The 25,789-nt window shown below is 36.5% G+C and overlaps 2 protein-coding genes across 5 annotated transcripts in view; one reads left to right on the top strand and one right to left on the bottom strand.

Annotated features, from left to right (window-relative positions):
• Positions 1-1,819: 1,819 nt before the first annotated feature.
• LOC118802311 lies at positions 1,820-4,244 on the bottom strand. Of its 4 annotated transcripts, none has more exons than XM_036562813.1 (5): positions 4,071-4,244; positions 3,839-3,925; positions 3,533-3,655; positions 3,368-3,445; positions 1,820-2,381 (listed from the first exon to the last, which is right to left on the bottom strand). In XM_036562813.1, exons 1-5 carry the CDS (start codon positions 4,093-4,095, stop codon positions 2,245-2,247), a joined length of 450 nt encoding a protein of 149 aa, XP_036418706.1. In that variant the 5' UTR covers positions 4,096-4,244; the 3' UTR covers positions 1,820-2,244. The 4 variants fall into 4 exon arrangements, with proteins under 4 accessions (XP_036418706.1, XP_036418707.1, XP_036418708.1 ...); XM_036562814.1 differs by having other exon boundaries at positions 3,542-3,655; XM_036562815.1 differs by having other exon boundaries at positions 3,596-3,655.
• Positions 4,245-5,826: 1,582 nt separating this feature from the next.
• The window catches only part of upb1 (ureidopropionase, beta), a 33,456-nt gene continuing 13,493 nt past the window's right edge, over positions 5,827-25,789 (top strand). The window contains exons 1-5 of the mRNA XM_036562801.1: positions 5,827-6,073; positions 14,218-14,389; positions 14,567-14,654; positions 16,934-17,028; positions 22,021-22,182. Of these exons, the coding sequence (XP_036418694.1) occupies positions 5,970-6,073; positions 14,218-14,389; positions 14,567-14,654; positions 16,934-17,028; positions 22,021-22,182 (621 nt within the window). The 5' untranslated portion in view covers positions 5,827-5,969. The remainder of the gene's footprint in view (positions 6,074-14,217; positions 14,390-14,566; positions 14,655-16,933; positions 17,029-22,020; positions 22,183-25,789) is intronic.

Below are 25,789 nucleotides of genomic sequence, written 5' to 3'. Positions count from 1 at the left end.
CTACATACATTTTTCATTTCCAGCATCTGAATTACAAGGTTGTTAGGAAGCCAAAATACAAATATTGCTGAATGCAAGCTAACACTTCTGCATGCTGAATTGACATCATAAGAGTGGCAACCTCAACAAGTACTGCATGGAAGCCAGCAAGTGTCAAATGTGGTGATTAAGTTGCTTTGGCAGTAGTAGCCTACATCATAATGTTGTTATATAATCATGTTGAAGTACAGTATTAGACTTACAATTAGCATTTATAAATGCTTATAGGCATCATCTATCATAAAGGCTACTTTAGCTAATTTTGATCAAAACTGGCAAATGCACCCTTTATAGTGAATGGTGCCTATTGGAATAAGTATGTATAAACAATTATGAAGGGTTATATCAGTTGCTATGACAAGCTTATGTAGGCATCATGAACAATACCCTACAGTAACACCACCCAGTGTTCACATCACAGTGCACTAAATAAATAGATGAAAAAAAACTAGCACTTACTGCGCTGCTTCTGGAGGAGAAGGAGAAAATGTCTCACAGATTTCTTACCAAGACATTAGCAACATTAGCAACTTCAGCAAAAAGTGCTTTTAACACCACCAGCACATTTTTGTATTAAAATTAAAATTAAATTCTTGAAACTTCAAATACACATTGGGGCAAGGCTGTACACTTCCTAGCACATGTGCTTATAGACTAAAAGATAAAGTAGCACAGAGGAAAATCATAAACACATAGCTGCGGGGCATGCGCAATGTATAGGCAGAATGATGGGCCTCCACATCATTGCCTTGCCTCCATGAAAAGAGTAAACGTACTGATTTTCTGATAGAACTTGCTGTTCGGTTGTTACTGCTCATAAAACCAATTAACTGATTTGATATGGGCTAGCACACTTATCCTGTATCTCAATACTTTTTTTGATGTCCTGCACTTTTTTTTTTCTTAAGAGAAAAATCATCTGCAACCTAAGACAATTGTGATGAGATTAAATTCTAGAAACCTTAAAATGGCATTTTACCATTGTTGCTGTTTTAAACATCCCAACAAGATAATATTTTATAATTGTGAATAAATAAGGGCACATAGTGTCTCACTTGTAAAATATTCATGAAATATACTCTTTATTTTGTAGCAGTATTGCAGTTACTTACTAACTAAAACATGCCTCTGTGGGAATCGGTTGATATGAGTTTTCTCATTTTCAATGATCCGCACAAACAAAGCACTCTGTTGTGAGTAAGTAACAGGCCAGACCTCTATTTATCAAGCATCTCAGAGTAAGAACACTGATCTAAGATCAGGCCTCATTGACCCATGTAGTCCTCTTTGGCGGTATGTTAAAAACATAGCGGATCATCATTTAGTTTCATGTGCTTGGCACCTAAAAATGAGAAAGATTTAACATTTGTTTATTGTATTGTATATTTCATAACAATTATAGATGTGTAATTGGATGCATTTAGTGTTTTATTGAAATGGTTTTTACCTGGGTATTCTAAAAATTATTAAGAGGTGCATGCAAAAATAGTAAAGAGCTAAATAATTAGGGCATTTAAGTATAATTAATTTCATTATCAGAAATATCAGTCGAGAAGGTCTGCTTATTGAAATGTTCAAAGTTTTTCCACACTAGGATTTATTTTTTCTCCTTCAGGCAGTGATAAAAAAACAAGATCAACTATACCTGAGTCAGCATTTTTTGTTTTTTATTTGTTAAAATCTAATAAAGCTAGCGTTCGTTATCTACACTTTTGAATCGAACAATTACTGAACCCCAAATACTGGTAGTCTGTAGCATCAAAGAAAATATTAGACAAAAAATGATTTAACCTTATATTTGAACAGTTTTTTTTTGGATCAGTATAAGCATGTTATTGTATTTAATTAAGAATAAGGAACTAAAATCTCCACAGGCTCATTGCAATCACAACAAACATATTTTGATGAACGTAAAATATGTTATGCTACATGTCACATAAACACAAAAATGTCTTTTTATCTATATGGCCATTTATTTACCACCTATACAACCACTTTCTGTTTTACTAATTCAAAAATGTAAATAACATCTTCAATAATTTAAAGAAGTAAAAGTCAGTGCTTGTCTTTTATTGTGAAACCCAATTGGCACATGAGATGTTCATTTAATCGACACAAGCTGGATATTGTTCTACGAGAAACAAACTCGGATGAGCAAATTTCTTGTTCTTCAGCTGTATAATCATGGTCTCAAGTAGAGTTTTTTCAGGTGCTGGGTGCTGATATGATGCTCTTCATGGAGGTGGTGCCAGTTTTATTCTTGAGTTGATTGACAGATCCTTTCTTTGGGGGACCCTTTTTGGTATGCTTTTTTGAAGGATTTGACAGCTTTCTGAAGATTTCTACAGTAATAATAAAAGACAAAGCTCATTAATTTTGTTGCTTAGCAAATAAAATACAGAAATACCAGTTTCTTCTTAGGTGCACATGCAGGAATACATTGTAGGTATAATGCTGACTGTAGGCCATGTTGCTGCACAGTTTGTCAGCCACCCTCTATCCCACCCATTAATGGAAAGAGACAGATCACAATAGGACCTCTACTGATTAGATATTACTTGGGTATCTCAGCATATCAGTAGCGGCATATTGTAGGGTGTTGCCCTGGAACAAGCGTATCAGGTACAAAATGTTACTGTGCTTACTTAAAACGTAAGTAGACGCACCTATATTGTGAATGTACAGTTAGAGTCTTAGAGTCTTTATTTGTGGCATTATGCAGTGATGTGTGGTGCGGCGACTAACTGCCAGTACCAGTTCTCGCACAAAGACAAATTACCATTGTTATGGGCATTATCATCTTATAACAGTAAAATTTTGTTAGAAAGACTCAACTGATTGATAAGAGAAAGAGAGAAACATCTCCTGGTCTTTGCAATTTTTTCTATTGCCTTTCCATTACTTTACTAGATTACTAGATCTATTGAAGTGTGTTGAGTGTCCACTCTGGCAGTAGAACTTGCCCTAAAATCATTGTGAGCTGACGCATTTCATATCCGTGAAATATCTAGTCTGCAGTGGGCCTGTAATAGTCCATTTCTATTGATGGATGGGGTAGAAGGTGGATGACAAACACAGCAACAGATGAGCTACAGTCCTGCACAGATTGCAGGTGTTGTGCCTGATGAAACGGTAAATGCTCTGTAAGTGGATATAAGATAGATGTACCAAACTGGCAACTCAGAATATCTACTAAAGCTGAGTAAATATATATAAAAAATTATGCATATACGAGGATGCCATCTTCTCTCACTGGTAGAACTATGATCTTAAAATCTAGTTAAAATGCTCTAAATAGGACATAACAGTCTTGATTGCTCAATTTTACCTTCTAACTCTGCATTGCTGTTCCCTATGTCACCATCATGTATTGTGGAATAATGAAGGTCTTCATTGCCCTCAATGCCTGTGTTAAATATAGTTTTACTTAAAACTTGTAAAATGTAGCTGCAGGAAAGAAAATGGTTCTTGGATTCTTTCAAGACAGACTCACGTGACACACATATTAAGATGTAGCTTTGTCTGTCTCTCAGTAAAGTGCTTAGAAGGTCCGTACTGTGCTCGCTTTCTGTCAGGTTCATTAATTCTCCAGTCCTGTTCATCAGGTCCAGACCCCCTACAGCAAAGGAGGGTACATTTGTATCATTACACTTACTTTCCTGCTCATATAACTAAATAAATCTCTATAACTATGTAATCTATTACTATGTTCTTTTATGTATAGTAACAGTATATTAAACAAATCAAAAAGATTTTTATAAGTATTTATATAATAGGAGATTTAGAATTCAGAAAATACCTTGAGGATCCAGATTGCACCTCTCTTTTAAACAATGGACGAAGTTTACAATCCTGCAGTTTAGGTTAAATATCTCCACTCTTCCCTCTAATACAATCGAGAAAAATAAACCCAGGTAAAGCACATAACATAGCTTGTGTTCTACATACAGTACAAATGTATGCTATCTAACTTTAATTTGAGAGAGCTGCTGAATCAGGTAAAATTTTGCATAACATCATTCTGAACTTACCTCCAAGAATCACAGTAACAAACATCTTTTCTGAGCTGATGAGAAAAACAGCTGACCCTGTCAGCAGTGCATTCAGAGATATTAAAGTAAAGAAATACTATCACCACTGAACTAAGCAATAACTGCTGGTTTAAGATTTTTGTTTCATACACGCTTTTATCCCCAAGCTTCATTATCCCCTCTCGCTCTGTTCTAAACACTTGTCTCCATGGAGTCAGTACACAGAAAGACAAGCCTTGTCACTTTAACCACTGCTTGTAAGAACAGGGACCTCTAGCTGTGTACGTTTCCTAAATTTTTCTGGTGGCATGAGTGTGTTTGTGTGTGTGTGATCTACTTAAGTCCAATAATTACACTGAGATAGAAGTAAGCTATATTTATACAAAATTATCATTCACTGGAATGTGGCTGTTCCAAACCCTAACCCCTAAATTTCATTTTGGGAAACTTATAATTGTCCCTTACATGTACGTTTTAAAGTCTGATTCTTGTCCTCTTTTACAGGCTTCAAAGTCCGAGTCTAGGGCAAGTCTAGGGAGTATAGGGCAAGACTTAATACTTGTTGTCTTAGTGGGGTTATAAAGACGCCCTACAGCTCCTTCTCTGCTATTGATGAAAAAGCATGTCTATTTTCTTTTTATAAGAATTCAGAGAATCTTATACTAGGTGATTTTAAATTAAATTGGTTGAATACTGCCTCTGACTATTTGAAAGAAGTCTATGACAACCTTAACCTCTCACAAAAAAAAAAAAAAGAATTGATGTAAGACCAGGTTTTCAAATATAACTTACAACTGGATTGTCAGAAACTTTTAATAGGGTAAAAGGAACATAAATTATGCAGACAGTTCACAGGACCATCTCCACATCCTTGTCCTGAATGGTAACTGGTTTCACAGGGCCCATAACCCCTCTGGAAAAGTAAAAAAAAACATGATCCTGACTTTGTCCTGAAGTGAGTATGCACTGTCATGGTTGAAGGGAGAAGGAGTGTATGGAAACAGTCGAGAAAAAAAAAAAAGATAATAAAGAGAAGTTAATGTATAATCAATGTGTAAGCCTTATACTGATAGGGGCACAAAACTAATTATATTCACTGAATAGCCACAAGCATGCCCTGTTGACAAAATATAAAGAGAGAAATTAACCATTGCAAAGAGGACACTTCCCCCAATTGTAATTTCCATAAATGCTAACAAAATATACATATATATGTATATATATATATATATATATATATATATATATATATATATATGTCAAATGTAAAAATCAAAGATGTTTTTTGAAAAACCGTGCTCGTTGCATTTAGCCTATATGATGTAAATATATATATATATATATATATATATATATATATATACAGAGAGAGAGAGAGAGAGAGAGAGAGAGAGAGAACCAGTTATGGATTCCAGCTATGGATTCCAAGACTTGCCACATTTTTCCACATCAATATTTAATAAAGCATACTGCAACTATAGCATTGCTAGATTCTGCTACATAAAGTGGAAGAACGTTTGTCAGTAGCAAGGCGAATAATAAATAATTAATTAGAATTAAATTTACAGATAGCAGAGACTGTAACGTTTTTTGCTCAAATCTTTAAGCAGTATCTGCCTATCGTGTTATGCCAGTTGAGAACGTTACTGTCAGTGTTAAGTGTTGGACCGTAGACCAGTGACCATCATCCTGATTAGTGTCTTAGGGTCTGAAGGGTCTGAAGCAGTTAACACAACAGCCTTTCCAGTGATTTGAAACCCAGCGGACATTAGGCTACATTACATCAGCGTGTAGAAAGTAGCCTGCAGGAGTAGCTTGTTTTAGAGCTTGATCCGCTCAAGTAACGCGCTGGCCTGAGGCTTTTTAGTGTGAGCATTAACAGTTGCCATACCTCTCAGAATGTCTGAAAGTTTATTTGAATCTGTCGAAAAGACGTTAGAAGCTCATATCCCTGAAGCGGAACTCAAAGAGATTAAGCGGATTTTATACGGAAAAGAACTCAAGTAAGTGCACAGTCACGTGCTGATTCTTCACTTTCAGTTGCTGTCTTCAGTCATGCCCCGCTATAAATTCCGCTATAACGTCATAACGTATTAGACTTAGAGTTAGTTCTTGTAATTTATGTCATGTTTAATTGTCTTATAATGTTAATGATTTAAGATAACGTCAAAGGTAAACCTAAACTCTTTAAAAATGGTTCTTTACTAAAGAAAATGAGCACTCAAAGAACCCTGGCATGATTAAAGTGTTCCTTGCATCGTGAAAGGGTTCTTCAGATTGATGGAGAATGTGCTGTAGACGGTTCTATATAGAACCTTTTTGAAAAGGGTTCTTCTATTGTAACAAGACAAAGGGTTCTTTGATTGTTTATGGTTCTATATATAACCAATTTCTTCATTAAAGAGCATTTTAAGAGCCATTTTAACAAGCTGCAATATTTATCATATATATGTGTATGTACTTAAGAGTAAGAGAACAGTGTTAAGGTAAAGTAGCCTATTAAACATGAAACCAAACCTTTTAGTATTCCTAAGATTAAAGGTGGAAGCGTGTAAATGATTGATCACAGACTTTGCCCAGTCTGTATGCTAACAGCCTGAATCTTGGACACATTAACCCAGGGGTGTGCTGGGATGTGAAGTAAACATTAATTACACAGACATTGACCCTATTTTCAATTTTAAGTCTTTCACTTCTAGCTTGCAAGAGGGCTAACTTGTGCTTTATTGAACCCCAGCAATCACATGCTAAAAGGTCTGTCCTTATTTTAGTAGTTACATATTCTGGATATCATACTGATATAAACAAAATAATAAATGTTTGAAGTAGCCCATAGGATGTTAGGGGTGGAACAAGGGTTTCACCTTCAGAGAGAGTTTATTTAACCATTAAACACAGAAAGGGACAGACTGCCCCTCTCCCCTTTATCCTTATTGAATGTTTTCTTTTTTCTCCTAACCAGATTGTTGAGTATCCTTGCACTCAATGATGTCAATATTTACATAAACTTATTGTGTGTTTTAAAAGAGTGTAGTAATGCAGAGAAAGCAGCGGTTTTGCAATGCAAGGATAGCCCAGAGATAGGACTGGGAAACTATTGTATTGTATTGCATAACTGTTCTATTCCATTTTTAAGGCACTGCCATGGGATCCCAAGTGTCATGCTACAGAATGGAGAGCTTTAAAAAAAAGAACAGTTGTCCTTTAAGATCTTGCCTCACACCTGGCTTTTTTATCATGAACCTTATCACTCAAAAAAAAAAAATCACACACAGGACTCTGCACTAAACATTGACCACTTTTAATTTATTTATACTATCTCCTGCTTGCTTGCACAGCATTATATTGCTTTCACTTTGGACATTTTGCACCTTGCACTTTACTTCAAACAATGCCATGTGTACATTGCACATTTCATATATTCATTGTGTTTATAGTGTACATTTCATAGATGGATATTTTGTTATATATTTTCTACAATATTATTCTTCTATTAGACTGCTGTTTCTTATTACCTTATTGCTTCACGTGAGCAGGCAGTTATCCAAGCTTTGAAACTTGAAATTATAATACAATAATTAGCTATTTTATAATACCAGGATTAATTTATTCCCAAAAACAATGTAGAACAATGAAAACTGTATAATTGAACAAGTATTTTTTTACGTTAAGTCAAAATAGCAATTTAAATTGACTGAAGTCACAAATGCCATACACAAAAAAAAAATTCATACAAAGAGTTAGAGATTGTTCGGCCGTTGACCGTTGTAGATTAAAATAGTTCTTTTAATTTTTTTTTTTCTTTTGCCAAATACTTCCATACTTGTCAAACAGATGGGTGTTCATAAGTGCTGGGAAGAGATTATGAAGCTGGGCATGATGTAGTAGACTAAGACACAATGTAGCCAGTAGGCTAGTAGGATAAGTGATGTGAAGCCAAGGCACTATTTGGACTGAAGCACTCTGTTCTCTTTGGAGATTTTTTTGCACCTGAAACAGCAAAGATGATTGTCTAGTTAGCAACAAAGGGATATACTGCAAGTGTGTCAATGACATATGTATGTTGTCTGTTCTTGGTGACTACATGGAGTCACAACCTAATTGAACATGTTTATGACTGACTTTTAGGTTGTCTATTGGGTGGACATGTTCACTGTTTGCCATTTGCCAAAATTAACCTAATTAGGAAGAAAACACAGATTTAGGTTCCCTTGGTCTTTAAATCATTAGGATATAAACAAAGTTATCCAGAATGTATTCTCAAATGCTCCATTCATTTCATTACTGAGAAATGTTTACAGCTGTGGTGATAGAAACCAGATGTATGAAGCATTTAATACATCTAAAAGCTACCTCACAGAAAGCTATTAGATGAAATGGTTACAAGTACACTACCTGATGTCTGATATCTGGCCCATCAGCAAAACCAGCCTTCTAAGCAAAGGCTGTACCTTTTCTATAGGGTAGTGGTTTCCTGTAGGTGTTTTTGGACTAGTACCCACTGAGGAGCATTAATTGGTAGGGTAAAAGAGGTGGTAGTGTCTCTTATGTGATTTTTTATTTTCATTTTTTTTTTAATTTTGTTACATTTTTTTTATTCAATTTTTCCAGCGGTTTAATCATAGCCAGCTCTCACCCATTAGCTAGGTCCTTATCTTTGGGAGAGTGAAGGCTAGCAAGTACTTGAGGCATGAGGCATGATAAGCACCACTGCATGTTTTCATCTAGCAATTACAGCAACATCATTGCATACTTCACCAACCTTACGAACTTGTGACACAGGAAATATATTTCTCACTTAATCTAGAACTATTGAGCTGTTTTAAACATTTTCCACAGTGTCTTGGAAAAAGTAACAAGCAAAAAATATGGTATTAATGCAGAAGCTGAAATATTTAAGTTTCAAGTTTATTTGTCATTTGCACAACATGTCAGGACATTCATGCATTGAAATGCTTGTGGTGAGGCTCAGGTAATCACTCTATAGAAAGTAAACAAAGTAAAAATAAAAATACAAGAAAATACTGAAACTGAAATATATTAAATATACACAAAATATACACAAAATATAGAGACAGGAGGGACCTACGTAAGGAGAAAAAAATCCTCTCTGCTATGTACAAATATATTATACAAGGGATAATCTGTGAAGAATATATACGTTTTAAAGTGACTTAAGTGACTCAGTATTATTGTTATTTAAAGTGACTTTGTGTTAAAGTGTTATTGCCCATAGCATAGATATGATATAATAATAATACTGACAAAGTGACTGAATGAAATGGTAGTTGGGGAAGGACTCACAGCTTCACAGAAACTGTTCATTAATCGGGTGGCCTGAATGCTGTGAAATCTCCTGCCTGATAGCAGAATGGTGAACAGGCTAATGGCAGAATGGTGAACAGGCTATGGCAGAATGGTGAACAGTTTATATATAATGGTTACCATAAATAACCTATTGCTTTTTTTGTCTGATAATCAGTTACCATGTTACATTTTTTAGTAATCCTATTGGGTATATGGTATATTTTAGAGTAAAGCTAAAGATTAGAAAGAATGTGGTGCCAGCATATTCACTAATGTTAACAGTGACCTGCACAGCATTGTTTCCTTTTTTCCAGTTTTTATGAATATTTACAATGAAACAAAATAATAAATGAAAAACTACAAAACACAAAAACAGCTCCTAAGCTCCGCCCCCCAAATTCATGGATGCACATTCCCAAGGCAAACAACACTGGGCTGGCAAACTTATAGATGTTCTGCTGGCTGGGTGACTGGTGAAAGTGGTGGCTCTTGTGACGGCAGGAAAATGTTAATTCAGGCTTATTTTAAGTCTATCATACAGCCCACATGGAAGAAAAATATACCATACACAAAAATGCATTTCAGAATATATTGCCATATTAATAATATTAGTAAATATATTTCAAAATGCATTTATGTTAAAATGCATGGTGAAATAGTACACATAGAAATGTACTACAGATAAATACATGTATGAAAATATATTTATCAAGCACATTCGAAAATGTATGAAAATTGCCTAAATTGCCTTTAAATCTCTCACTTCATTCTCAGTCTCAGCCTTTTGAGAATGGGGCTTCTGACTTTGGTACCCAAACACCAATCTACCTAACTTCTCAGGTGGCAGAGCAGTTCTGTGAACGGGACAGCACCTGAAAAAAAGCAGAAGCGCTTCAAAAAATAAAAATAACATAGTGCTGGATAATTAACTTATTAATCAAATGAAACGATGGAAAAATGGAAAAAAATTCAGGTTTCCTCCCATCAACCAAACAACCATCACAGGACGAAGTAAATTTAAATTGCCACATCGCTAAATATTCTCAGTACAAAACCAAAATAACATAGCCAGCACAGCATTTTATTTAGGCTAGATAAATTCATGTGTGATGGGTTACTATTTACTTAGACATTTTTGCAGATTTATTTCGTAAAATTTTTATAGCCTGCAATGCTTGTACCACACAACTTATTAAAGAATGTAGTGAGTTCCAGTAATTCCTTATCTCTGAACATCCTCAAACACTAAGCGCCACAAACGTACAGCCCATGGCAAATCCCTTTAGATAGTGGTGGCTCATGTGCCTGCTCACAGTAGCTGTGCAGATTGTGTGACAGCTACCATGAAATATAAAACACATAGTTCCGGTTCTAAAATCTGATTAGCTGAGCCACGTTGGAAGCCGTTGTAAAATCCCTGATACACCATGGCTATGACCTCACAACAACTGAACTCCGTATTACTGCGGCACGGCAGGAAAACCCTTTAATTGATTAATCTTTGACTCTAATACTGATCACACAGAGCACCGAATGTACTGACCCGTTTTTGTTTAAACTGAGGGGCTGAAAACTAATTTTCTTTACTGGAACTAGGCTGGCCAACAGGCTAAAAGATAGCAAACATGCTAAACAACTCCAACATTAATATTGCAGGTTTGAATTAAAGTATTCACAATATGATTAACCGAAAAAGGGCAATATAAAAGTCTAAAGAATGTCACTTGAATGACTTTACACGCTTCAAATGTCCATGTTTCAGTCAGAAGTAGCGTGAAACCCAGGCTTACTCCCTGGCTAAATAGTGTGCTGTGTAACATTACGTTTAGAGAATTCTGCTGTCAAATAGTGCACTGCTTGTGGAGTATAAATGTAATATAAATGAATCCCAAATGACCATTTTTAGCGATATTTTGCATTGTTGGGGTGCAGGAGTCAGTATTTAAATTCCTAGCTATGTAGTGCACTATGTAGGGACCAGGGAGCCATTTGAGATTCATCCCCAGCATGAGAAAAGTAGCATCATCAGACTGCAAAAGAAGACTCGCGGTGGTAATTTGGTGACCAAAAAGTACTTATAAACTTGAAGTGTTTGCATTAAACAGTGCCATGTTACATATGTTCACTGTTCTGCAAAAAAAAGTTGTAAAAAATCTTGAAATATCTGCAATGTATACAGCGTTTGGCGACCGAACTTTCTTCTCCTCATTCAGTGGTCAATGGTTGCTTAGCAACGATACCGCACTCTAAAGGAACTACATTTCTTGGCAGAATACTTGCCACTTACTTACTTTATGTCCATCCATCCATCATCTAAACCGCTTATCCTTCTGGGTCGCGGTGGTGTGCTGGAGCCTATCCCAGCTGTCATTGGGCGGAAGGCAGGATACACCCTGGACAGGTCGCCAGTTTATAAAAGCAATAACACTGCCGTCAAAGTGATGGTGCAGTGGCGGTTGCTAATAAAAGTGACAGTGAAGTGACAGTGAAGTGACGGTCAAGTGGCGGCCGCTAACAAAAGTGGCAGTGAAGTGACGGTGAAGTGGCGGCGCAGTGGCGGTTGCTAATAAAAGTGACGGTGAAGTCGCTGTGCAGTGGCGGTTGCTAATAAAAGTGGAGGTGAAGTGGCTGTTTCCTGCTGTCACAAGAGCCACCACTTCCGCCCGTCACCCGATACGCAGAGATCCAACTCCCACAGGAAAACCTTTCGCAAACGTTGCACGGACAAATACCATGATATAATGTTAGAGCAAACATCCACACAGCAAGTAATGTAACTAGCTAGGTTGTGGGTTAGCAACTGTTGCTACAATTGTTACTGTGGAGCTAACTTGTTGCTATCACAAACATTAGCAAAAGGAACAAAACAATACTGATGTATTGGCAAAAGTAAGTCAACTGTAACCCAGTCAAGCAGGAGCACCCTCATCATGCGTTTTCATGCCTTTTAACTCTCAGTGAAGCTGAAATCAGCTTATTTTACCAGCTTCTTGTTCAGATTTTCTCATTCCACTGTAAATGGTGCAGCAGTTAGGTCATATTCAGGTGCCTCAACTTCTTATTTGAATTTTCCCATTCCACCTTAAACGAAACAGCAGTTATTCATGTGCCAGAATGGAATTGCTGCGAGATTTAAGGTGGAATGGAAAAATGCGAATACCAAGTAAACTTTAGCCTCGTCAACTTTTGGAGGTCTCTCCACCATTGAAACGCCTCACTGTCAACTCTTGGAGGTCTCTTTAGCGCTGAAATGCCCTTGTCTCGTCTAAGAACTTTCTCAGTCTTTGTTTTTCAGATCGTCTCCTCTTTGGCTATTTAACGGCCATCTCTCTTTCTTGGCAATGTGTCAACTTTCGGACTCCCTGTTGCTGATTGGCTGGAATAATAAGGATATGTGTCTCAGCCCAAGACACTTTGTTTAGTTCTCTTTTACAGAGCCAAGGCTGTGTACAAACGCTGCATTTTTTTTCCAGCTCAGACATAGAACAATATGGAGATGAATTTGACAAAGCGTGTATTGGATTGAAATAGTATACAGTGCCTTTAAGTGCCCCACTTTAGTCACAGCTTGTCACTGATTGATATGCAAACTCGTTACCTTTCAGTGAAATTCGTAGTTTTGAATAATGAATATGCTACTCAAGTGAATTGATTGAAAGAGTTCAAATAGAGCTGCTGGATAATATTAATTTAGCTAAATGTGCCTTAATGGTACTGATAAATAGAACCTTTGTGCAACAAAGGTTTGTTGAGTGGTTTGTTTTATTTTCACACGTATGATATCTTTCTTCAACAGCTTTAGAAAAGTGGGTGCAAAAAAGCTACTATGTGTAAATTGTCATTGTTTTCAACAAAGACAGTCCGGTACCACTTCATTTTTGTCTGAAATTGATACACAACATGTTGATTTCTTTGGACTGTAAAAATTATGCAAGCTGTACAGTCCTCTGCAAAATTATGTGTTGATCATATGGGTCCAAGCGTCTCATGCCTTTTGGAGCAAGTAAAGGCCTTTTAGCAGATGATAAGCAGAGCACAAATAATAAGCAGAGTTTGTAGAATGGGCTATGTTTAAACTGGTGAAGAGGGATTCAAAAGGAAATATCTAAATTTATTACACAAAAATTTTAATCAAGTAACTAAAAATGCCTGGAAAGTTTTTGACATGACTTGTACACAGTACTAGTCCTGAAGAGCCCCTGAAGCTGCAAATTCTACGAAAAATGTTTCTGCTACAGAACATATTAATTGTTTTCAACATGAATCGGCTTTCCATCTATAACTCTATCTGGGTATGATGGAGTAATGACACTGAAGAGGAGTACATTTCATCTTCCAAGTTTGTCTTCAACCTGTTGGATTTCCTACTTGTATACTGTATACTACTACACTGTTTTTTTAAGCATGACTTTGTATTGCATAGTTTGTTATACTTGGGTATTAGTATACTATACACTATATTTTTGAATTGTCTCATACTGGAATATGAGCCCATGCTACAAAAAACAGCTATTTTCTTGTACATTTTTTTGTAAAAAACCAAAACATTTTTTTGTAAAAATCATATAAACATGCTATGGCACTGTTTAATGCGCTGTATTTCTTTGAAAAAGGGGTCACTAAAACACAAAGCATAGTCTAGCTTTTTAATGCAAAGGTTGTTTAAAAAATAGAAAACAAACTAAATAATAATCCAAATAAGTGTGTAATGATTCACGTATGGTTTTTCGTTGGAGCTTAGATGTGATCAGGGTCCCATGGTGAATGAGATTTAAGCCTCCGTTGGTCATCTATGCTTGAATTCATTGTAACTATTAACTAAGATATAATTGAATTACAGGAAGTTAATCCTGCCTCAGATTGCAGTGGATGCAGCACAGGACAGGGATTTTGATTTGCAGGGGTATGTGTTTGAGGCAGCACCAGAGCAGCTCAGGCCACCTAGGATTGTCCGTGTGGGACTCATCCAGAACAAGATAGTTCTTCCCACTGATGCTCCTGTGCTTGACCAGGTAAGACAGAGACAGCCTAATCCACACAGATCAGTCTCACACACTGTAGTGATCTAAGCCTTTGTAAGTGCCATGGACTCACCTCTAAGCTCTTACATGGCACCTTTTTCATTTTCAGGGTTCATTCAGTCAAGCTGATTTAATGAACTACTTGATGACTGACGTCTTTTTTCATAGATTACAGCTCTTCACAAGCGAGTAGGTGAGATGGTGGAGGTAGCTGCTATTTGTGGAGTCAATATAGTCTGCTTCCAGGAAGCCTGGAGTGAGTAACAACATTGTTTTCATTCTAATGGTGTGATAAGATTTTGCTACCTTTATAAGTTACACACTTCCTTAAGCACCAAAGCTTTAAGTGCCCCACTTTAGTCACAGCTTGTCACTGATTGATATGCAAACTCGTTACCTTTCAGTGAAGTTCGTAGTTTTGAATAATGAATATGCTACTCAAGTGAATTGATTTAAAGAGTTCAAATAGAGCTGCTGGATAATATTAATTTAGCTAAATGTACTGGAAATCTGTGCCTTAATGGTACTGATAAATAGAACCTTTGTGCAACAAAGGTTTGTTGAGTGGTTTGTTTTATTTTCACACGTATGATATCTTTCTTCAACCGCTTTAGAAAAGCTACTATGTGTAAATTGTCATTGTTTTCAACAAAGACAGTCCGGTACCACTTCATTTTTGTCTGAAATTGATACACAACATGTTGATTTCTTTGGACTGTAAAAATTATGCAAGCTATACAGTCCTCTGCAAAATTATGTGTTGATCATATGGGTCCAAGCGTCTCATGCCTTTTGGAGCAAGTAAAGGCCTTTTAGCAGATGATAAGCAGAGCACAAATGATAAGCAGAGTTTGTAGAATGGGCTATGTTTAAACTGGTGAAGAGGGATTCAAAAGGAAATATCTAAATTTATTACACAAAAACCTTTTGACGTTGATATGGTATGCTATAGCTTATTTTAATCAAGTAACTAAAAATGCCTGGAAAGTTTTTGACATGACTTGTACACAGTACTAGTCCTGAAGAGCCCCTGAAGCTACAAATTCTAAGAAAAATGTTTCCTGGAGTGAGTAACAACATTGTTTTCATTCTAATGGTGTGATAAGATTTTGCTACCTTTAAAAGTTACACACTTCCTCAAGCACCACCCAGGAATTCTTACTACACATTGGGGAACTCCTAGGGCCTTATCTGTGAAATAAAAAAATGCATTGCTATAAATGTAAGTTTATTTAAAATTTAAAATGTAAATGTTGATGTGAATCGCTGTTATCTTAGTACTAACATATTAGTAGAATCACAGAAATGTGCATTATTGTACAGTTTTTTTTTTTTATTTATGTCCCAAACTTAAGGCCGAATAGTCACTGCTGCTACTAGTTAGTGAAGTTTGATATTTTGAATTCATCGTACAACAGGTAACTGAATTAAAAAAAACAGTTTAGAAACAGCATTTCCAAAGTCTCTCACCACACCAACAGCAGATCAACCTTTATAATTTCCTTGTAAAAAAATGTAAAACAAGTTTAGCCAGGTTTGTGCTTATGCCCTCATTATCTCAGTCCCCCACTGATTGAATTAACTCTGGGGCTACCATAACTTTGTATAAATCAATCTTTCTCTGGCCTTGCCTAATGGTCCTCCAATTAAGCAGATTTATTTCTGGCATTACAATGGCATTGACCACGATAACTGGTATAAAGCGTATTTGCTCACAAGGTGACTTTGTATCTAACTTTAGGAAAATTTTGGTGACCAGAAAACTTCTTATTTAACCAATTTAATCATTGAAATTCTTATAAGCAATGTAGGTGACCACATGGGTGATAGCCAGGGGGGCAGCATCTATGATGCCAGACCAGTTTGGCAAGGGGGACCACCACGTTCACCACACCCACCCATTTCCATCACTATATACATGCCTTGTAAAAGTATTCAACCACCTTGAATGTTCTCAACATTCAGAATGTTCTCAGTAGTTACAAAGAATATATACATATTTTCCATAAGTATTTTTATGTGAACCTCCAGGATTAAATTTTCAAAGAAGATAGAGAAACAGATAGATTTAGGGTCTACTAAGGGCACCTATGTGACACATCGCCCACATAATAATAAACAATGAGTGTAGGTACAAAATTAGTATACCTAAAAAGTGACCAGTGAAAATTGTGCTTTAGAAGTTGTAGATAATAAAACAGAGGTGAAAAATGCCAAGAAAGATACTGCTCTATAAGCCCCAGATGATATATCAATTAAAATCCATTAGATTTTCTTCAAGGCATGCCAGTGATTGTGACACGATTGTTGTGTGTTGCGATTGTAGCAAGAATTGTGTGTTATTATGAAAAAGAATGTTTTTTTTTATGGCTTTAGTTTTCTTTTAATAATTTACCCTCAGTTAAGGTTAGATTTCTTTTATATTTCCAATGTCAAGATCAAACTGATTTTTTGCATAGAATTTTTTCCTCTTCTTTATCAAGGGTGGCAGTAATTCTGGAGGGCAATATAACTTTTTTGTGTCCATCCCCACAGCAATGCCTTTTGCCTTCTGTACAAGAGAGAGGGAGCCATGGACAGAATTTGCTGAATCTGCTGAAGACGGTTTCACCACACGCTTCTGCAAAGAGGTAAAACGTCAAAATTTTCGTGTAAAACATTATTGAAGATCAAAGCGATATCCATGTTAGCTTCTTTAGTTTTGCACAAGAGCTATGATGCTTATACACTGACCGGGCCAATTCAGTAAGTACACCTCCTTGTAGCTATACTCTTTAACCATTTTATCAGGTTCATTTCAAAGAAGAACTTTGTAGTTCTACAGTTATAGACTGTAGTCCATCTGTTTCTCTGCATAATTTGTAAGCCCCCTTTCACCCTGTTCTTCAGTAGTCAGGACCCCCACGGGACCTCCACAGGGAATGTATTATTTGAGTAGTAGATCATCCTCAGTACTGCAATGACTCTGACATGGAAGTGGTGTGTTAGTGAGTGTTGTGCTGGTATAAGTGGTTCATACACATCATTCACTCTATTAGACACTCTTGCCTTGTTGGTCCACCTTGTAGATGTAAAGAGACAATAGCTCGTCAGTTACTGCACAGTTTGTGTTAGCCATCCACTAGTGCTTCATCAGTGGTCACAGGATACTGCATAGGGTACTGTTGGTGGGATATTTTTGGTTGGTGGACTATTCTCAGTACAGCAGTGACACTGAGCTGTTTAAAAACTCCAGCAGCACTGCTGTGTCTGATCCACTTATACCAGCAAACGAGCTGTTAGTAAAGAGAAACTCTACTTATGCTGCTCAGTTTACATCGAGTTTGTCCAGAACGAGAGAGCACAGAGAGGATGCGCATAAGTGGTCTGATCTGTCAGTTGTATGCATATTGTAGCATATTCAATAAATGTTTACATGTTAGTTTTAGGTTGGTGTTCTTCAGTATTTATTCACTGGGTTTATTTTGCTATGGACCCATTGTGTGAATGAGTCGTGAGTTGGGTAACAAATTAGCTATTAGAGAAAGAAAACTCTGCTTATTTTTTATGGCATAGCAGTGGCCAGCAACAGCTGGAAAATAAAGCCTCACGACTTGTGTGAAAGCTGTGTCTCTTTTCTTGCTCACAGTGAACATTACATTATTGCACTTTATGACACATGTAATTTAATTTAATTTAAAAAATTTAATGAAAAAAGGCAAATCATTTTGTATGACGTATATATGCTGATTAAAATTTCAGCACCCCCAAATTAAAAACACATCCTTGACACATCCCTGCTGTGTAGTGCTGAGAATGATCCACCACCTATATAATACCTGTCCTGTACATGTGCTGGTCAAGGGTTAAAGGGGCTAACAAAGTATTCAGAAAACAGATGAACTACAGTCTTTACGTGAGGAACTACAAAGTGCCCCTGATAAAATGGACAATGAGTATAGATACAAGGAGGTGTACTTAATAAAGTGGCAGGTCATATAACAAGTAATAGCTCGTGCCTTATCAACTGCACACCTAAGACATACACCTTTTAATGCGGTTTCTCAGACTTTATAACAAACTTACCTAAAACTGGACAAAATGATTGACAAAATTCAAGATAGCCGTGTAACATATTTTTGTCCATTTTTGTGGATAGCTGTTTTAAAGCCATACACATTTCACCTCCCATATTTTTGCCAAGGACAACTATGTAATTAAGTTTAGGAAGTATGGAGTCAAAAAAGGGTCAAAAAGCCACCTTCATGCTGGCTCCCATGGCCGTCACCAGGGCCCGGGGGACTGGCTCATGACAATATTATTATATTAACATAAGTGACTGCAAAATCAAATGTCCATAGTTTTTTGTTCTATTACCTAACATGTACACATACTGCTAGAGTCAGATACCTATATGTCCGCATATGCCCTTGGTCAAAACACCATTAGAGGCGTGTACCAGCAGCTTACCAAAGCTTTGACAGACAGCAAGCAGTCAGGGTTGTGATTGGATAAGGCAAACTAGCTTTCTGATCGGACCAGTTTAAGCCTTCCTATTGATTCATCAATTTGCTGTCAAAACAGTGTCAAAAATCTGCAGTTGCAAAAAGAAGTTCACACAAACAGAAATGGAGATGTGTTCGTGGATTTGTACAACCACACAAAAAAACACTGTCACACTTGGAACTTCAAACTTTTCATGTGATTCTATTGTGTGGCACAATGTAAATCATTTGAGTAGTACTGATTCACACATTCACAGCATTTCATTTACAAATGCCAAATTTTTTTACACATGCAAAAATCCTTTCTATATATTACAAATATTTTTATGCATTTGTAAATTTGATTTATTATTATAATTATTTTGGTTACATATTTGCAAATTCCAAATTATTTGTCAGAGCACCACTATGTTTTATATCTTATTCACCTAACCTTGTTATGTAAGTTCTTGTGATTTGAATTTTCTTTTCCTTCAAGCTGCAGTAGGTAGCCTATATAAAAACATCTTTTTGTCATATTTGGTAAAACTATGCGCTGACAGTAGTACAAGAGACAGAATATCTGTGATCAGTCAGCCTCCTCTGGCTCCACCTAGTGCTCCAAATTCCATTTGCAAGAATCCACTGTGCCTGAATCAAAACCAGGAGGAGTGTTTGATAGGTTGACATGGCCCGAGATAAAACAAGGGCAAACATTGGGGCAGTTTTTCGGAGGTGGAGCTGAAAGGCTTCAAATCCAAAGCTAAGTTAACCACATTTCTTCTTGACGGGTAATTACCCCTGCTTGATTTATGTTTTATTTTATTTTATTTAATTAACCACAAAGCTAAGATGTTAATGGTTACAGTAACACTACGTAGCGTATATCTCAAAATACTGTGACATTGCAGTTGGGCTAACGCTAGGTTGTTTCTGTTGCCAAGGCTATTGGTTAGCATTGTTTTATTTAAAAGTTGCGGAAAATATCTTTGTGAAGTGCCCAGGCAGTCGTTTGGCGTTGGTCCTGCTATTTATGTGTGCCTGTGCTCTCACAGCTAATTTTTCAAACAAACATCTAAGCACTGATAAAAGTGTGTGCTAGTTCTTTTACCAAATGGACATTGTAGATTACCATTAGTAGTAGATTAATTTTTTAATGTCAAAAGATTTACTTCTGCTTGTTTGCTAGCCAGTAATGTTGACAGCAGTACTGTCTAGCCTAGGCAGCTGTGGTAACTTTCACAATGTAAAATGGCAAAATAATCCAGTAAAAATCACTGCGTGCACAGCAGTCTCTTCTGTGGGGAGCTGGAGAAGGAAAGGGAGGGGCCTGAAAGCTGTACTTATTCAAAATTTCAAACCCACTCTTTTCAAGTCCACTCTCTTCTTAATCTTGCCTACTGCAACTTTAATTCCCATAACAGCACATCCTAATGTAACCAACTTATTGCACTGTGGGACGTATAAGGTTAAATATGTCCCACAACAAGCCATAACAGGACACCCCTATGGCCCATCATACTTAAAGTCAAAATTCCATTAGACACACCCCTAATGTTTCTTCCAGGTGTACTTTGTATGTGACCTTCTAGCTGTCAGCGGTAGTTTGTTCTTCAAGCTTGTAAAAGTTAGTACCTGATAGTCTAAAATTAAGTTGAATGCAGATTTCTGTCTTGACAAGACATTTTGTATTCTTTCATTGCTTTAGAGATTGTTCATGACACTAAACACCTGCTCCACATATGCACTGCTCACAGGAATTAATAAAAAATTTTAAAATGAAATAGTAGGAATTTAAAATAAATAAAATAAAGTTTTGAGATCACACAACTTATAGGTTAAGTAAAAACAAGTTAAAATAATATATGATATGGTGCTTATTCTGTGATACACTAATGTTAGTTCTGCAGCTATCATGCAATCTTTTTTGGCAGTGTCCTTGAGTTTGACAGACATTGACTGGTTTGCTGAGAATGCTGGCTCCATTTATGTCAATCTGAAATTTGGGAATTTGTTGGCCATTTTTGCACTTCTTCTTCATTTTAGACATACTATAACTTGTGGTAGCTCTCTTTATGATTGCCCAATGCCACTGAGTTAAAAAAAAAAAAAGACAGTTATGCTAAATGGCACGATATTGGCCTAAAATTGACAGTAGGAGGGGGGGAAATGAGGAGTGGCAAACAAGCTAACCAGTATGATTTTATTGCTTGTTTCCCACCCCCACACAATTTGTGAGAATGTTGGGGGCAGTTGTGGGCTAGAGGTTAGGGAACCAGCCTCGTGTCCAGAAGGTTGCCGGTTTGATCCCCTGAGCCAACAGTATGTGACTAAAGTGCCCTTCAGCAAGGCACCTAACCCCCAGTTTCTCCCCCACTGCTCTGGGCAAGTGTGCTCACTGACCCTAGTGTGTGTGTTCAATGTGTGATGGGTTAAATGTGTAGGTCTAATTCATCTGTGTGCAAGCACGGTTGGCCAATGGTTCTGAATTCTGAAAACTGGACAAATGACAGTCAAAAATGGACATATAGTCCTGGTGAAAACTGGATGGGTGGCAACCCTATATACTTAGTGTGTTCACTGTGGTGCTGGGCACTGCACTTTTGCACACTGGAGATATGGGACACATCCAGACATTTACCTGAAAGCATGTGCATACACAGAACTAGTATACAAAACTGCAAGTGTGGAATTTGAAACAGGCTATACATCTAGCCTCTGCTGTCTCAATCTCAACTTCAACTTTGTGATCAGAAACTGTGACCATGTGAACTGCACCACCGTCTGTCCTACACAAGTCTTGTTGGGTCAAAGAGAATATTGCATACATCTCACTACATCAGCAAGCTAATTAGACTCAGCTAACCAAACTTCAAACTATATCTGGTGGCCCAGCACCCACATTTAGCCACTTTCTGAAGTGTACATCTGACACCAAATGTCTCTGCCACCTCGCTGAATTATGTAAACAACAGTGAACTATTTATGAATGAAACAGTTTTTTTAGTTACTGTATGGTTATATCTCATGCCAACAGAAACAAACATTAGCCCCTATCCAGAAAATAGTCAGATATACAGTCCAAACAAAACTCAAACAAAAAATGCAAAACATTTTAAAGAACCTGTATTTATTCTGTTTTTCTTTTTTGATTTGTAGCTGGCAAAAAAGTACAACATAGTAGTAGTGTCCCCCATTTTGGAGAGGGATGAGATTCATGGAGGAACACTGTGGAACACGGCAGTTGTGGTGTCGAACAGTGGGAATGTCCTGGGAAAAAGCCGAAAGAATCATATTCCACGTGTGGGAGATTTCAATGAGGTCAGTGTGTCTGTTCTTCTCCAAGTGCAGATAAATTGTCTGGATATCTTATCCATTTACACAAGAAAATATTGTTAAATATTGTCAAATGTTAAAATATTAAAGAAAGTTAGTAAATAATCCCTGGTTGAGATTTGTTCTGTACCCATGTGGAAAAAATATATGGACATAAAATGTATTTATTTATTTGTATTAAAATGTATTTATCAAATACATTTGAAAATGTATAAAAACAGCCAAAACACTGTCTAATGCACTTTACTGTTTCGAATACCTTTTGAAATGAATTTGTATTCCAGTGTCTTCATTTTAAATATTAGCAAAAGAACCTTTAACATGGCAAAAGCAAGTTTAGTAGGTATTGATACACTGTGAAAATGCAGTTATGATTTGATATCTTGTTTTTTGTGAGCGCTGTCTTACTTCATATGTTCATGGTTAATGTAAAGTACAGTGCAAAACAAAGAAGTCAGTACCGTTCATTCAGTTCATGTATATTTAGTTATATTTGTAACCTTTGTTAAAACTACATACAATTGAAAAAATATAATAAGAAATATAAATAAATGCATTTTAAAATATATTTACAAATACATGTTTTAGCCATTTTCATTGCAAAAATATATTTGATAAATATGTGAAATGCTATTTTTTCCCCGTATGGGTACCTGGTCCAATCCAGTGTGCAAAATACCCTATACCAGGGGGGCTCCCATTAATACTCCAGGAGCCAGATTCTCAAAACATTTTAGACAGCCATAACCTAATAGGACTATTTTATCTTTCGAGCCTTGGAATTACTACCACAATGATTCTCAAATTATTTTAGTGCCATATTGTCACATCATCTGTTTTATCTGTGGGAAAGATTACAGTCTGAAGTGTAGCATGCTGTTTCACCTCATGACATGGCATGCATGCACTTTCACAATTAATTCCTGTTTAGGTGTGTGCTATCACATACATAATAATAAAAACAACACTGATACTATGGGCATTTGGGAGCAATTATTACATGCCTACAGATTTCAGATTTTTGAAAATATTATAGGGGGATGGTGTTAGGTGGTGCAGTGGTTTTACAGGTTTCCCATCACCCACCTCCCCATTTCTATTAGGATTAGGTTTACAGGTATGTATTTATGACATACAGTAGACTTAAGTTGACTCGAAATTTCTACCCATAATGTCTTTTCAGTTTGTATAAACACAATTCTAAAAATGTTGGGATGTTAAATGATAAATGTGAAATGATAAAAACAGAAAACAGTGATTTGTAAATCTACTTTGACCTGACCTTAAACAAAAATAGGACATAAACAAGATATGTAATGTTTTATGTTCAAACTTCATTGCTTTTTGTAAACATATGCTTATTCTGAAATTTATACCTGCAATACTTTCCAAAAAGTTGGGACAGGGGCAATTTAAGACTAGGAACATTGTGAAATGTTCAAGAAAACACCCTAAACAGGTGAGCTGATGCAATCATGCTTGGGTATACAAGGACCATCCAGGAAAGGCCTAGTCCATTATGAGCAAGGATGGGTTGAGGCTCACCAGCTGCAAAAACAGTTTAAAAATAACATTCTTCAGTGAGTGATTGCAAGGATTTTACGTATTTAACCCTCTATGGTACATGATATCATCAACAGATTCAGGGAATCAGGAGAAATCTCTGTATAAATGGCAAGATTGAAATACCACAACTGAATGTTCGTGACCTTCAGTTCTTCAGACAGCACTGCCTTCATTACACCTGGCATGTTTCTGTGACTGATCACCACATGAGCTCGGGAATATTTTGAAAAACCATTGTCTATAAACACGGTTTGTCGCTGCATTCACAAATGCAAGTTAAGAGTGCACTATGCACAGTGAAAGTCATTTGGTATATGTCCAGAAACACTGCCAACTTCACTCCCTTGTGGTGTGATGAGTCAAACTTTCGCATTGTTTATGGAAACAATGGTACATTGTGTTCTTCCGGCCAAAGAGAAAAAGAAAACATCAAATTGTTACCAATGTAAAGTTCCAAAGTCAGGGTCTGTCATGGTGGCAGGGGGGTACTGGTAACTTGCATACCTGTGAAGTCTTCATTAATGTTTAACACATTTTGAGTAGCATGTTCTTCTAGATGACATCTTATTCTGCGACGTCCATGCATGCGGATGCTAGACTGGCCTTCCTGCAGTCCAGACCCTTGTCCCATTAAAACATGTGCAAAACACAACAATGACGGACCCATACAGTTGCACAGATGGAGACTTGGAAAAAAAAAATTTGCTTTCAAAACTGGATCTAAACTAGTTTTTGTCTTAAGTGCACAAATGATTATTAAGTGTTGTTAAAAGAAAAGGAGATGTAACCATGGAAAACATTCTCCTGTCCCAGCTTTTCTGGAATGTATTACAAGCATTAAAATTGGAACAAGCAGATATTTACAAAAACAATAAGATCAAATATTGAATTTAATAATTCATTTTAATTTAAGTCAACCAGAATTTACTGATCATTGCTGTTTGTTTTTATTAGCATTTTTCATCACTTCACAGCATTTCACAAAGGTAACATAAAAATGAATTGATTTTAAGTTCTGCTTCTGCAAAAAAAAAAGTTCTTGAGCAAATTGGTGTCATTGATGTCTAAAGACAATGGCAGTGGTTGGGCAGATTTCACACAACAAGAAGCAATTGTGGTGAAGGTGAAAGTGCTTCGTAAAGTTATCAGGGACAACATTATTAAATGACTCTCAAATAGAAAAACTACAGAGCCAGAGCAAAACCTTAAATATCCCTGTCAATACAATTGGTTTGATAATATGAAGGTGGAAATTTTATGAAACCACAGCTAATCGTCTCTGGACAGGTACGCCATGCATGATTTCAGCAGTCACTCGAAAAGACTTGCAGGACGACCTGAAAGCATCAGAAACAAGAGTCCTACACCCCAGCTCAGAGATGTTTGCCTAAAATTTTCACACTAGCATTTATTCAAATCAGAACTCTTTTCCTTACAACAATGTGCTCAATAATTCAGCTCATCGTGTTTGTTGAAAGAACCGTTGTGCATACAATCCCAAGAATGCCACGGTGAAGGATATGAGGCTTCTTTGCAAAACTTACTGGGTCATTATACATCATTGAAGGAAACATAAACAGAGTATTAAATCAGGACATATTAAAGGAGAATTTAATCTCATCAGCCAAGAAACTGAATCTGGGGAGAATATAGATGTTTCTGCAGGAGAAACAACCTTAAACATACAGCCAAAATAATTCAAAATTGTTTTCTAAACAAGAAGATGAACGTGCTTGCATGAACTAGCCATGAACTATCTCTTGACTTAAATGCCAGGCTCTTGACATGAATCTTGAAGACGGTTTGCCAAAAGCAATGGGAAAAAGCCATAATGCAGAAAGCTAATTTCTTGTTACCATAGACGTTTAGAATTCCCATGTTAGCTAAGCTCATTATCATGATACCGGGATTTTGTGTTCACATTGTGTCACATTTAATCCACTCTCTAAATTCAACAATTTACAATAACAAAGAAAAAACTTCATTAGCTAACCAGATTTGCTAAGTAGTTAGCCAACTTAGCCAA

This window comes from Colossoma macropomum, unplaced genomic scaffold, assembly GCF_904425465.1.
Source record: "Colossoma macropomum unplaced genomic scaffold, Colossoma_macropomum, whole genome shotgun sequence".
NCBI lineage: Eukaryota > Metazoa > Chordata > Actinopteri > Characiformes > Serrasalmidae > Colossoma > Colossoma macropomum.
The sequence above is the reverse complement of the archived record's forward strand: the minus strand, read 5'-3'. Positions and strand labels throughout refer to the sequence as shown.

Excerpts from the sequence above, each read along its gene's own strand:
- LOC118802311 (XM_036562813.1), bottom strand. The coding sequence starts at position 4,095 with ATGTTTGTTACTGTGATTCTTGGAG. Across the intron at positions 3,926-4,070 it reads TGTTACTGTGATTCTTGGAG|AGGGAAGAGTGGAGATATTT; the intron begins GTAAGTTCAGAA and ends CGATTGTATTAG. Across the intron at positions 3,446-3,532 it reads CATCTTAATATGTGTGTCAC|GCATTGAGGGCAATGAAGAC; the intron begins GTGAGTCTGTCT and ends TATTTAACACAG.